We start from the raw sequence: 14294 nt of genomic DNA on the forward strand, positions 1-14294 counted from the left end.
AACAAACTGAGGAACCATGGGCTAGAAAAGTGGACAGTGAGGTGGAGTGAAAACTGGCTGAAGCACYGGACTCTGAGGGTTACGAGCAGTGCTGTGAAGTCCACCTAGAGAGCACGGTTTGATACTTGGGCAAATACTGTTTAATTAAAATCATGAATGATCTAGGTGATGGGACAGAGTGCACTCTCAGCAAGACTGTGGACAGTAGAAACCTGGGAGCTGATAGACCTGACAGCTGTACTGCCATTCACAGATACCTCAAAAGGCTAGAGAAATGGGAACATCATGAAGTTCGTTGAAGGGAATGTCAAAGCCCTGCACCTGGGGAGGAATAACCCTATGCACCAGGACAGGCTAGGGTTAACTGGCTAGAAACAAACCTTGCAGAAAAGTCCTTGGGTGTCCTGGAGAACACAGAAGTGACTGTGAACTAGCAGTGGGCCCTTGTGGCAGAGAAGTCTAATGGCATCCTCAGCTTCATTAGGAAGAGTGTTGCCAGCAGGTGGAAGGAGGTGTCATTCCCCTCTATTTGACACTGGTGAGGCCACATCTGAAGTGCTGGGTCTCGTTCTAGGCTTTGCACCGCAAGAGAGATGCGGACATAGCTGAGACCAGTAAAGGGCCATGAAGATTAATTAYGGGCTTGTAGCATCTCTCATACAAGGAAAGGGTGAAAGAGCTGGGGCTTTTCAGCCTGGAGAGCAGAAGACTGAGAGGAGATAGTATTTTTGAACACTAGAACATGTTGCTCATAGAATCATAGAATTAGTAAGGTTGGAATGGACCTCTGGAGAGCCAAGGTTGTGAAGTCTCCATCATTGGAGACTTCAAAACCCAAATGGACTCAGTCTTTGGCAACCTGCCATAGCTGACCCTGCTCTGAGCAAGGATGTTGGACTAGATGATCTCCAGAGCTGCCTGCTGGTTTCAACTGTTACGTGATTCTGCAAATAGGCATTGTAATTTCTCTTCTGTATTTCATATTAAGTTCTTAATGGAATCTTAAGTCTGTTATTAACCTTGGACAGTGGAAGCAGAGGGGGCAGGAATATAGCTTCTCCTCCCAACCTTTTCTTTTTAAGCCTATTTTAATTTCTAGATCTTTGGGTGCTTTAGAAAGTGTAATCAGAGTTCAAAGGTGTAATTAAATTTCAAAGGGATCAATATCTTTGTTCTAGTTTGCTTTTTTCCAGCAATTAAAAGCTCAAATCATAGGACCAGACTATAAATACTTAATTAGTTTCTTTCCTGATTTCAGATCTTTCAGGGGATGCAAATCTTTGAAGACCCCTTGTATTTACACAACTGAATAAAACAAGTAGAAGAATGTACGCTTCCCAGTCCCTTCTTCTTTCCATATATTGACTTTCTTTGACTGAGGCTATATCCTCAGAATACAGTTGCATGGAAAGTATTAAAAGGGGTTCAGCCTTTGATTTCCTGAATCTTCGTTTCTTGAAAGCCATTTAAGTAGAGAAGCACTGTAGCATAAGCAGCAGAAAGCTGTTTCAATTCATGAAGTTGTGCTATCAGAGTTAGACATGAAACGTTAAGTATGGCCTGTTCTTCAGCTATTTTATTTAAGGCAATGCAAATATTTTGACTTGAAATAATTTACCTTAGAATTTAAATTTTACATCACAACTTAATGTTTTGGCTTATGTGTATCACTCTATTGGACTGATCCAGATACTATATTTCTCTGAATTTTTTTAAAAAAATTCTAAAAACAGAACAAAAGAGAACTTAAATTCAGAGATATAATAGAACAAACATCTCAAAACATGGACAAGTGGAAAACTGGTTGTAGAGCTAGAGCAGTAACACTTAATTTATAATCATATTTATTAGTAACTATAATAATTCTATTTTGAATAGCTCTGATGTGGGTTTTTTATTTTCATATATTCCTTGAGAACAGAAGCTAAAACTTTGTATAAATATGCAGAATATTGTCATGACCTGTGCTGGAAATGGTTCTTCTTAGTTCTAAACAGAAAATTAAACAAGCAAGAGGAGCTGAAGAAAAGGCAACTGACAGTTAGGAGTTAGAGATTCTCCTAAGAAGATTTTAGTGCAGTGGTTTTTAGAAATGGATCAAAAGATCACATTGTTACTTCTTAACTTCTTGTGTAGTGCATCACTTAACTTCCTAGTCTTTCGGGTTAAAATATATATATACACTAGTTGCAGTACACTTAAGATGCTTTGCTAGCTTATGAGKGGCTGATAAGTTGGGAAAAAATACATACAGAAAGGGTTGAATATTTAGAGAATCAAATCCAGGTATTGAAGTACTGAAACTGCAAAAGCAGCATGAAGCTTGAGGCTATATAATGAAAGTATATATGTATATATATTTTTTAATTATAGTTATTCAAATAGCATGCATCTTTGGTGTGGTAATAGATGAAGTGTACCCAGTGGTAATCTGTTTGCAAGTTTGGTTGTTCTAAACTTAAGTACGTAGTCAAATTAAGGATATTCTTGGAAAGTACCAGTAAGTTTTTTGGAAATGCATTTAGAGTGGCTAATTAAGCATTATTAGTATTTAAGCTAACCCTTCAAATTAACAACTTATTTATACACAGGATGTGAACAGATGTATCGAGGCTCTTGATGAGCTTGCATCCCTTCAAGTCACAATGCAGCAAGCTCAAAAACATACAGAAATGATTTTGACTCTAAAGAAGGTGAGATCTACAATATTAAATATAATTTCAAAAAGTAAACATGTATTTTCTTAAATGAAATTTTATTTATTTATTACTGTACAGTATTTAAAAGTCCATAATCTCATTTCAGTTTTAAGTAAAATAAGAATTTCATCTAGCACTTCATGGAAGTACATAGGTACATAAATGGAACTGATTGTTTTACTACTTTGGTTTTAGATACGGAAATTCAAAGTTAGTCAGGTTATCATGGAGAAATCTACAATGCTATATAACAAGTTCAAGACCATGTTTCTAGTTGGAGAAGGAGATTCCGTTCTCTCCCAAGTGCTAAATAAGTCACTTGCTGAGCAGAAGCAGCATGAGGAAGCCAACAAAACCAAAGAACAGTGGAAGAAAGGAACAAACAAAAAAATGGAAAAGGACCAAACAGGTAAGTCTTTACGTGTTGTTTTTGTTTCTTGTCAGTCGGTCTCCATTCATGTTGAGCTAACAATAAGCTTCAAGTTCAGAGAGTAAAATTTGTGAATTGTTTTTATTGCTTCAAGGGAAGGACTTTTGTAAAAAGTGAGAATGTTGCACTTTTTACTTCATTCTGTAATTTCTGACCTCACTACTTTGTGGAGGGGAAAAAAGAATTAAACATTAAGTAGAACAACATACTACCTCCTGTCCTTCAAGTTACTTTTTGATGCTTATGTTTCCACCTTTTATTTGCTTAATTCCTTCTACTAGTCTCTTTCTATATCATGCACGCTACTATATGTAGCGGTAGCTTTTAACCATCTGCATAGCACTTTCATGATGTGTGATCATGAAAGTCAGGTACTCCRTAACAGTGATGCAGTCTAACAGTAAAGGAATATTTCTCATTGCGAAGAAAATGTCTGCRTGCTCTTGGCAGTTCTGTGCAAGATTAATCATGAGCTCTTGTCATGAAATAAAGTACAGCACAATAYTGAAAGCTTTTCTATAGTAAAAACACTACTTTTAACAAGTTAAAAATAACCCCACCTTTATGAAGGGAACATAGTACCAAGATACTCTCGGATAGAGGAACAAACAGGAGGTCACACTGGCAAGCTGTACTGTAAAGATATTGAAGGATCTTGAAGGAGTTGGACTCTTCTGTTAAAATCCTTGAGATCCTTCATCTCCACAAGCATTAGACAGAAGTTAGATTTACTTTGAACTTGAATCCTGAGAMAAGAATTCAGTGAAATTGATTAAAGACTGTGGTACCTTGAGCTGGAATAAACAAGTTGCTGTACTTGAGGCGACTGAGGATGTTAAGGATTCATCTTAACTGCAGTRGTGTTTGTAACTCCTAAGGAAACAAAGAAGGTCTTAAATTTTACCGTATTTTATGATGAGATAAAAGCAATGTAATGATATAGTGAAACTTCCACATGTAAGACTTTTCCCAACCCCTGTGCTAGACATAGTTTAGGTATTTGAGTGAAGAATCTGCACTGAAAGACTTGCTGCAAGCTGAATTATCTATTAATGGAGCTACTCAAGGTGTTTTGTATGTAGTAAAGCAGAAAACACTAGAATAAAACTTTTTCTATCAGTAAAATGGAGGGATAATGAGCTGATTCAGAGAAGCTGGGCACTTCATGGAAGTGGATTTTTCTATTTGCCACAAAGAGAAATCCTAGTTCCTTATGTTGGTACTTCCTCTGCCCCTTTAAAAATTGAATTGCTGCATTCTACTGAACTTTTACTAACCTTATCAAGTACCACAATTACAATAAAATAATAAAAGTAATAGCAATTCATTTGCTACTTTAATTCCTAATTCTTCATCTCTCTACTCTGTTACAAGGTGATTATAGTCTTATTATTATTCCATTGAATTCTTCTCATGGCAATTAAGTTTAAACTGATTTAGAGCAAGTCTAAGCAGATCCAACTGCTACAGCATCATCTTTCTGCTTTTTATTATTTTTTAGCCTGTAAATATTGAGATAAATTGTGTTTTGTACATTTCCTGAAGTAGCACAGTAGTTTAATAGAGATTTCTTTCTTTGTAAACCTGTAATTTTGAATAAAATGAAGTGTCAATTCTGACTTAAACCTAGAATGCCATTCCACAATAATTTACTCAAAATTCACTCACTTCCAATAGCAGAGCTTATTCGCAGTACCTAAGAAAAAGATAAATATTCCTGCTTTGAGTTAACAAAATACAGCTACTAATATATTGTTTTCATGCTTATGGCAACTGCATGATGGATGTGTTTAGTTTACAGAGAGCTATCATAGTTACTGTTGAATGCTAATCTTTAACTACTTTATAGATAAACAAGTGAAGATACAACTAATAACTTCTCTCAGTTAAAGTATGAGGAATTTCCAAAAGATGTCTGACTGGGCTACTGAGTGACTTACTGCTGCCTAGGAGCTATTTTCTCAGCGCTTGGCATATAAGTAAGCATCAGTCTTACTAGCTGTAGTCTGGCAAAACACAGAAAGAACTAGGAATTTTCTGAAATACATATGCTGATCACTTCATTTTACATAAGAAAAATCATGGGAAGAGGCTAGGCAGAAGGAATTTTCAGAAGTTGAAATCATATCAGTTCTTTTTATATTGTTTCAGCAGCTAGGTATCAAAATCAGAGAAAAACATTTGTAGTGTTGGAGTTCTTAAATGGTAAGAGAAATTCTTTTGGTCTTCTAGCACTGTTTTGCTTTCTGCAGTACTATTTTTTCCCTCCCCTTTAATTTTAAAGGTTCCAAGGTACTGAACGGAGGGTCTGAAACTCAAGACAACAGCCAATCACAACACAATGGAGAGAACATTGAGGAAAAGAAAGATAAGCATGAAGTTGGCAGTAAAAAAAAGTGAGTTAACTTATAAACAAGAACTTGTTCTGCTATAGCAAAACAATACAAATAAAACATCCGTAGATTTAAATTACTTAATCACGTTTAGTTACTGTTTTATTTACAAGGTGTCCTCTCACCTTTACAGAATAATGACAGCATATTAATTTTGCTCAAGTTTTGAATGAAAACTTTAAAAATTATTGCACTCACTTCTAYAGTGTACCTAGAGGATATTTTAAGAGATGGCCTGTTAGGAGGAAAAACAGCTTGGAGTGAGACAAAGTATACACTTTCTGTATTTTAGTCTACTTGATGTTAAGTTGAAAGCAAAGGATATCTGAACCAAACTGTACTAACTAAGCTAACAGGATTTATGAAGGTCTTGCAAAATCATTTATTCGTATCAGTGGCAAAGCCAAACTCTGATCAGTTTTCTGTAAGGTAGCTATAAAATTGCTGAAATGTTGTAGAATTGCTGAAATGCAGGTAAAGGGCATGCTAGAACTTATGCTTGTGAAATTTCAGAACTGTTGTGCTTAACCTTTCTGTTTTCATACAAAGAGCCATAAGAACTTTTAGATTTTTGTAGAGGTAAATATTTAAACCTAGCCCCACTGCAGAAGCAATTCTGTGTCCCTCTCTTCTACCTTACAAGCTAGTACTTTGTAAACAAGAAAGACAAACCAATCTCCCATATGGAACATAAGGAATACTGAACAGATTTTTTGTGAAAAATGAAGGAAAAGCCTAAAATCAACCTTAAGCTGAATTGTTTTGTTGCAGTGCTAATTCATTTCTTCTGAACACTTCTGCACTTTGTGATCATGGATTCTTTCTGTCCAGCAGTATCTGCTGAAGAAAGCTTTCCTTTCATCACTGTTCTCATGCTTCTGAAACCAGGCCAGAAGAACCTGCAGTTGGACAGCATTCTCTTGGCTGCCTGCCAAGTTAAAACTACAGATCAGTGGAATATTGGTTCTTGTAAATAAGAGCCAATTAAAGTCAAGTTACTTTTTTGCTGTTTTAGAGGAATATAAATTTGATTTTTGCTTAGAGGTAGCCTTGGAATTACTGCTTTCTGATTACACAGCTTTCAGAAGTGATACCTGGGAGTCTTCAGCTGGTGATAAGAATGTCAGATTCTCATTCTGCCTGAATGCGTGGCATGTTAAAGGCATATAATTAAGGGATAAGCATAGGTCCTCAACCCAAGTTAGGCAATATAGAACATTGTATAAATAGCTGACTTGGCTAAAATACAATACGGTATTACTGCAGTACAACACTTGAGTTACTTGAAATCAGTAACTGAGCAGTTCAGTAGCAGAATATTTGGTCACACATTTGAAAATAAATGACTGCTTAAAAACTGGTTCTCCAAAGTAAAACATTTTATGGCCTGCTCCTTTCTTTGTTCTTGCAGAACCTGACAACAGTTGGATTTTGCAGTGGCAAAGAGACATAGTCAGTTTGTCTTTTATATTTGCAGTTAAAAGAATAAGGATATTTGGGTGCATACATGATACTCCAGTTGACAGTGGTCAAAACAAACTAAAGACAGACACTTCCGATAGTTACACATCATACATGGAACAGGTTGTTTAATAGTGTCTCAAAAAGCAACTTACAGGCAAGTCAATTGATAGTTCTAATATTTCAGTAATTGCACTTATATCTGAAAAACTTGCAGGTGTATCTTCTTCAATGAGCTAGTGGGGATGTCAAGTTCTGCTAATAAACACCTGCTTCTTTAAATGGGTGTGGTGTTTGCACTGGCTTGAACTCTTACTGTCCTAATGTATTCTTTGACTTAYCTAAGCATAAAACATTCCAGTTTATACTGACTTCTGTATGACTACTTGAGAGCAGTTTCTTTAGGCTTAGCTTACATTTGTTAGCAAACAATACACATAAAACAGAGCTGTCTTGCTCAGGCCAAGTCATTTGTACTTCCTCTTAATAAATATCTTGTATGTTGAGAAACTCATCTACATATGTATTCTAAATTCAGACAAGCCCAGTCTGGTATCTGTGTCCATCATACAAGCTTACATTCATTGTTTTTCATAAACTTTTATTTGCTCAAAGGAGAGATAGTGGTAGGCAAAATAAATGTGAGCACATCATGAACCTGCAAAACATTACAACAGTCTTGCCATTGCACCTAAGCAAATGATTTGCAAATTTCTTCTCAAATCACATAGCTGTCTCAGTTCTGAACTATAAGCAGCACTGTACCTTTACTCTCTCTAATAAAGAGGAGACACTTTCATGCCTTTCTGAAGATGTAATAATTTAGTAATTTTGAAAGATGATGGAATTGTGTAACTTGGTATGTCCAGAGTGATTGATGCTTAAGAACTACTTTCTGTTCTGTGTTGATAGGGGTACATGCTGCTTCCTTGGGTTACTTTCTTAGAAGTTTGGGGCACATGCTGAATTTTCCCATGGTTCTAAGAAAAGTCACAATTGGTAATGTATGTTAAATGTGCATATCTCACATGAAAAAAAGCCAGGGTGCTTTTTCACATGAGCTAACATACATTTGGCAGCAGCCTGAAGAGAAACACTGAAATGGAAAACAAATCAACCTCTGAATGACTGCCATTCACAGGTTGGTGTTATATTAATGCAGTATCAATTACTGCTGGCTTACCTTAATGCTTAGGGAAGTCTTTTTAAGAGAAAAGGTAGACAGCTGGCATTGCTGACTGCTTCAGGTACTGATGAATGTATCACTTAGTGTAGATGACGTGAGTTTACTACAATAAGACTCGCTTTCAGCTTTTTTTTTTACATGCTTATTAATGTTGCTTTACTATGTTTCTAGGACTTCTGGTGAAGAGAGAGAGCTTGAAAAACCGTCAAAAGAATCTGCCTTTGAAAACAAATGACACAACTGGAGTGTTTTTTTTTTAAATAAGATTAAAGAAGATTGTTAAGTTTTGCATTTGAAATATATAGACTGCTGAAAGTTTTAAATAATTTTATAAGCATAGTATTTTAATGTTAAATTTTGTGGAATAAAAGCCTCTTTAATCTTGGTTTTAAAAGTACTTAAACACTGTAGCCAATAGTTTTGTCCAGTATTAACAGGTAACACATTTCAAAACATGAAGACAAAATTCCATTTAGAAAACAAATGTTTTCTAAACATTTAGAAAACAAATGTTTTCTAAACATTTAGAAAACAAATGTTTATATGTTACATGAATTAGAGTTGTAGTATATTTTTACCTGACTACTGTATGTTTGTCTAGTTAACAGCAGGAAAAAGTGTAAATACTTTGAACTGCCTAACTGCTTCATTTGTTTAAAACTTCCACCMATTCTGTAATACTGACCTGTTTGTGCATAGTTTTTCAAAACTTGTCAGGATGTCTTTTCGTTGTGGTTTGTAGGAGTTGGAGGCAGCATTTTTATAGCTGTTAAAATGTTAATGTATGAGTATACTTTTTTAAAGAAGTTTAGTTCTGTTCTTGCAAAACTCATTGTGCCAATTACTGCTATGTGACTTTTCATGGTTTGCTTTTCGTGTAAGTATACTAGAAAGAACTCTGGTATTTTCACTGAACCTGTTGATACACATTGGTTGGAAAACTCTGTCTTGAACAGTTTCTAAAATTAAAGAATTTAAACTGATGTAAATAAATTGGCTCTTAATAAGTTGTATAAATTAACATTCATATGGACTGTAACTACCTCTTTTTAGCTTCAGTTTTGAAAGAGCATGGCAATGACATTGAAGTTACAGTTCCCCAAGTTAATTTTACAGAAACAGTAGTGAAGAATTTTTAGGGAAGTTTCTAAAAGGCATGGGAAGTATGAAATATGCATGAGCTATACTGAAAAGTTTCTTATAAAACAGGCACCTTGCCTTAACATCAGACCTAGAAGACATTTGTATGGGATTAGAAAAGAGCATTTGACAGATAGCAGGTTCAAGGTAGCAGCAGGAGAAACAGGATTATACCTTCCCCTGGTGCTTGTGATGGTTTAATTCACACCAACAACTAAACAACAACTTTTTGTATGCTAGAACAAGCAAAACATTATGGTATCAAGTAATGGAAAGTGAGATTAATGGAAAGTGAGATTATTTTTTGTTTACAAGCCTTTTAAGACTGCCACAGCCTCTTCGGGAAGCCTGCCTGCTTTTTACCATGGCATTATGAGGAAGGAGGACTTCTACCTACACATAAAAGAAGACATACAGACTGCTGTGGATGATATCAAATACTTCTTTTTTTTTCCATTACAATATATTTGTACAATCCTTACATTTTTGTAGTTCTGCTTTTACAGTAGCGCTGAACTTGCCAGTTAGCAATAATTAGCTATTCAGTAATAGGAAACAAGTAGTTTTAATCCTACATATCTCATGAACTAGGCCAGGTGAAGTTTAATTCCTTCACTACTGTTCTTTAACTTTCCTGTTTTCCAGAAGCTGAAGATGACATTTACTTTGAGATTAATTTTTTTGGTTTTTTTTGGGGGGGAGGGTAGTGGGGGGAGGTATGTCAGCACTGAAATCCAGCACTATGTATTCTAAAGTAATTTCTTGTTCTCTTTCTACCACTTCTGAAGGAACAAGAAGACATCTTTGTAACACTGTGTGCTATTCTTTCTAATAATAAGCCAAAAAAGCAAACTGCATACAGATCTTACTTCAGGGTCATAACCCAACTTCCCCTTCTCTTCAGAAAATGTTCAAAACAACAACCAAAAGTAGCCCTTGCTACTGACCAGAGACATAGAAGGATGAAAACACTGCAATCCAGAACTCTAGTATCTCATATTTACTATACAATCAGTCCTAAGTTTATTCTGTTTAAAAATACTGTTCTTTGACAAAGACTAGTTATTCAGTAACCTTKGCTAGTTTGCACAACCTATTGCATTTAACTTTGCCAGAATCTGTGAAGGTGAGAGGTTTTTTCTGCTAAATATGCCAGTCTTCCTGTGACCATGTRTGCAACATGAAGTTATAATAGATTACTGCTAATGCCTGTTTGAAGTAGTTTCACTGACTCTTAACTAACCACTTGTGTAGTGGTACACCTGGATGCTGTTATTGCTTGTATGTTGTCCTTACCAGAACCTGTAACATTTAAGTTTAATTAATCTGTAAACTGGCTGCACTATTAAGATTAGGAAAGATTATCATTCGGTGATTACATTACACATTAAACAGCACTACTTGCCAGCAGTTGAATTTAGATGCCTGTTTTACCACATTTACACACCARCTTTCTTAATATTAGCAATACTCTGCATGCCTCCTAAAGACTAATTCACTACACTGTGTAGTTTAGGTTTCATGTATGCAAAGATATTTTTATCCCTATTCTTCCATAGTACTCCACTGACAGCTTTTTAATTGTTTGTTCTGTATCGGGTGATATATACATATATGTATGTCTGTACTGACTGTTAACACCTTGCTGCCGTAAATTGCAAAGTCTGTATTCTATCTTTACCGCTGTCTTAGCCAAAGCAGGAAAGAGCTGTGAAGTGTCCAAGGAAGGTTTCCATGTTGCTCAGAGAAGTGTGCTCATAAATTACTTTTTGTACAAAACATACAGTGGCATAAAAAAAAATAAAAAACACACCTCATGCAACATTTTGCTGTTTTCATATACTGATTTGCATATTCCAAGAAAGGCAGATGCTCTCGCATATTAAATACAAGGCCCCTGATAACATCTTTTCTTTAATATGTTTCATGGATTCTATAGGCTTAGGCTGAAAACAACTTGGGGGTGAAGAGGCTCAGATACAGAAGATGATATGTAAATTACAACTAGATTAGATAGTCTAATTTTAATGATATCCATAGCCAGTCATCCAAACAGCTTTTAAAAAGAGTTCTTCCGTGCTACACACTATGAAAACCTCAGCAGGCAGCTGGACTGAAGGATGGACTGATCTATTTCTATACATACACCTTGATCCAGTTACCACTCAGTAAAACCAATTTGGTTTTTAAGCTCAAGAAAACACTAAGAGTTGAAACACCRTGTCATACTTGTTAATGCAGAATATTAACAAGGTCTTTATTCTGCTAATTATTTTGTACAAGCTTTCAAATATAAACTTGCATGCCTTACTAATGAAAGCAATACACTTGAACTATAGTAGCACTTCAGAGAAAGGCTAGCTGCCTTGAGAAACTAAAGTCTCAAGCTTCAGGTCTTTAAAAAGGTTAATAATTTAAATATTGAAGCCTTTATTTACAAAGCAGAATCCACTTATGTGATTACTGAAAGTTAAACCACAGCATGGAAAAAATTTTTAGTTTGTATCAATATAGATAGATTTTGCATATAGGAAGCTCCTTGTACCCCCCCCCCCCCTTTCCCAGGAGAAGAACATGCAAGTAGTTACAAACTAAACCCTAAAATCATTGGCAAGGCTCTTCACAGGCATAACGAATATATATTTGTATAACAAAAGGGAAAGTGCTAGCATAATAAAATTCAATAGCTTACTGCTCTTGAGGACTGTACCTTGAGTCAAACCTGGAATAAGGATAGCAATGACAGTTCAAGTCTGAAGTTCTTGGCAGACAGTCATGATGTTTAGCTTCCACAAATCTTAAGGTGGAGCAATCATCTGCAGTGTTTTACAACAGACTACTCTGTTAAGGGGACAAACATCCCTGCACAGCTAAATTAACAGACAACAGGAATCTCTCTCAGCTTCCAAATATATGTGGTTATCACAGAATAGAATTTGCATACTTCTTCACACAGCTAGTCACAYGTGTTTTAGGCACTGGGAAAGTAAAAGAACATGTTTCTCCCACAAAAGTCTTTCTATAAAGATCATAACACATAATAAATAAGAATTCTGACATAGGCAGTGTATGATGTTTACCATCCCTTTATATCCAAGGCCTACTGACCAAAAAAAAAAAAAGCACTATGCATGCCAGGCACCTTGTTCCCAGGCTTGCCAGGAGCAAGTGTAGTCAGCTAACACACATCTGTGTTTCACAACTGTCTTAACAGTCAGAGGGTCAGCTGTTCCAATGCTGCAAAGAACTGAGATGAAGACAAAGATGAAACTCCTTGTACACTGCAAAACGTAACACGCTGTTCATTCAGGTGCTCAGGCTTTCACAGCTTGAATTTGCTGCCCATTTACCATCCGAATTACAAACTAGGAGGAAATACCTTAAAATCACAGAATCTTATCAACTTCAAGAATGACCATCTCATTTTTCAGGATGCTTAAACATCTTTACCAATGTTCTCCTTGAGCTATGTTTCAAGAAAGATAAAATTACCACTCCTGTGAGCTTAGAACCAAGGAGGTTACGTCAAACTTCTGTAGTCTCCCAAAGAGCAACATGGTTTCTTTTTGCAGAAAGGGGTCAAGACAGTTAACAAATAAAACTTAAAGCAGGATTAGTTTTGACAGTAGTGACACCTTTTTCCAGAGTTAAGTTTACAATAGTTCAAGCAGCTCAACAGGGCTGCGCAGTGTTTTGTCATTCAAGTGTGTAGGGGTTGTTGTAACAGTGTTAAAAATGCCCAGGAAGCACTTGAAAAGTGATGCTGTCTATACAAATCACATTTTGCTTTATAAGTTTACACCAGCAGTAAAATCAGAGGGGCCTCCTCTTATCCTCAGCACAATAAACAGTGTTCTGTCTCACTGTCACTGCTAAACTTTGATTAAGAAAGACACTCTTAAGTTTGAGGAAGTTTGGGGTAAGTTATAACAGTTCACACAGCCAAATCACCAAGGCTTTAAAAAGCTCAAAACAAAAAGCCAAAAACAGAGATTCAGATTAATATCTTCTCTTTTTGGAGRGGGATGTGGGGGCAGCGGAAAGTGGGAAGGGAGAGGACTTCTGCCTAGCTAAGTACTGAGTGCTGGGTAACTCCATGCTTTTATATTTGTTTTCAAAATGTCCAAGAAATTTTTCAGCACACTACTTTTCTCCCTAGAGCAAAATTCTTACAGATGGATAAAAAAAAGATTATTCTAAGAGCATTATACTAACCATTTCTTTAATATATAGTTATGCCTGGCCTCAAGTTAATATTCCAACTTTCTGCTTCTCAGTAAGTGCACAAAGAAATCTGTATGTGCCAGCAGGCAGGGTCCTTAAAACTGCATTTGAATACAACTCCAAATACTTCCACGTTACCCACCCTTATATCCAGTTCATTATAATAAGGCATAAGAAAAGGAACTGCTGTTCTTTCTTTTTTGAAAAGCACATAGATAAGAGAATATTAAAATAAGGTTTTTTTCCTTTTTTTTTTTTTCCATCAGACTAGTAAGTCTACTTYGCAGTTGTGATCATTTAAATGCTAGCAGCATTTTAACAAGTAGCTAAGGCACAGACACTCAGCTGGTATCACAGAAATTTAATTATGAATGGGCAGCTGGGACCAATAATGGATTTCACTCAGAGGACTCATTCAGAAGGAAACATTAAATCAAAACCAGATCCAGCTGTCCTGTGACAGCTCCTGGGAATTAAAGGATCTCTGAAAACTGTTATTTATTGCAACCTTTTTGCTTCATTTGTAGCAGAATCATTCAATATGAAATAGAACCAGAACACACCACATAGCAAGTTCCAAGATGAGCTCTTCCCCATTTTGTAGTTAATCACAGATACACTTACTGCCCGCACTAAGAACTGGTGCCAGCTTCTCTTCCTCTTATTAGAAGTATGGGACTGGCCCAAACAAGATTTCTCAACCTGCAGATAAAGCAGTTCTGAACTACCTTTGACTGTAATCTTCTACTAGAAAGAAGGTA

The 14294-nt window shown here is 36.0% G+C and overlaps 1 protein-coding gene across 1 annotated transcript in view; it reads left to right on the forward strand.

The window, feature by feature from the left end:
* PSIP1 (PC4 and SRSF1 interacting protein 1) overlaps nucleotides 1-9162 on the forward strand; it is a 32335-nt gene extending 23173 nt beyond the window's left edge. Inside the window, exons 13-16 of the mRNA XM_085326238.1 lie at nucleotides 2592-2693; nucleotides 2895-3108; nucleotides 5414-5525; nucleotides 8341-9162. Of these exons, the coding sequence (XP_085182364.1) occupies nucleotides 2592-2693; nucleotides 2895-3108; nucleotides 5414-5525; nucleotides 8341-8404 (492 nt within the window). The 3' untranslated portion in view covers nucleotides 8405-9162. The remainder of the gene's footprint in view (nucleotides 1-2591; nucleotides 2694-2894; nucleotides 3109-5413; nucleotides 5526-8340) is intronic.
* Nucleotides 9163-14294: the final 5132 nt, after the last annotated feature.

This window comes from Rhea americana, unplaced genomic scaffold (genome assembly GCF_003343005.1).
Source record: "Rhea americana isolate MKP2758 unplaced genomic scaffold, rheAme1 scaffold_129, whole genome shotgun sequence".
NCBI lineage: Eukaryota > Metazoa > Chordata > Aves > Rheiformes > Rheidae > Rhea > Rhea americana.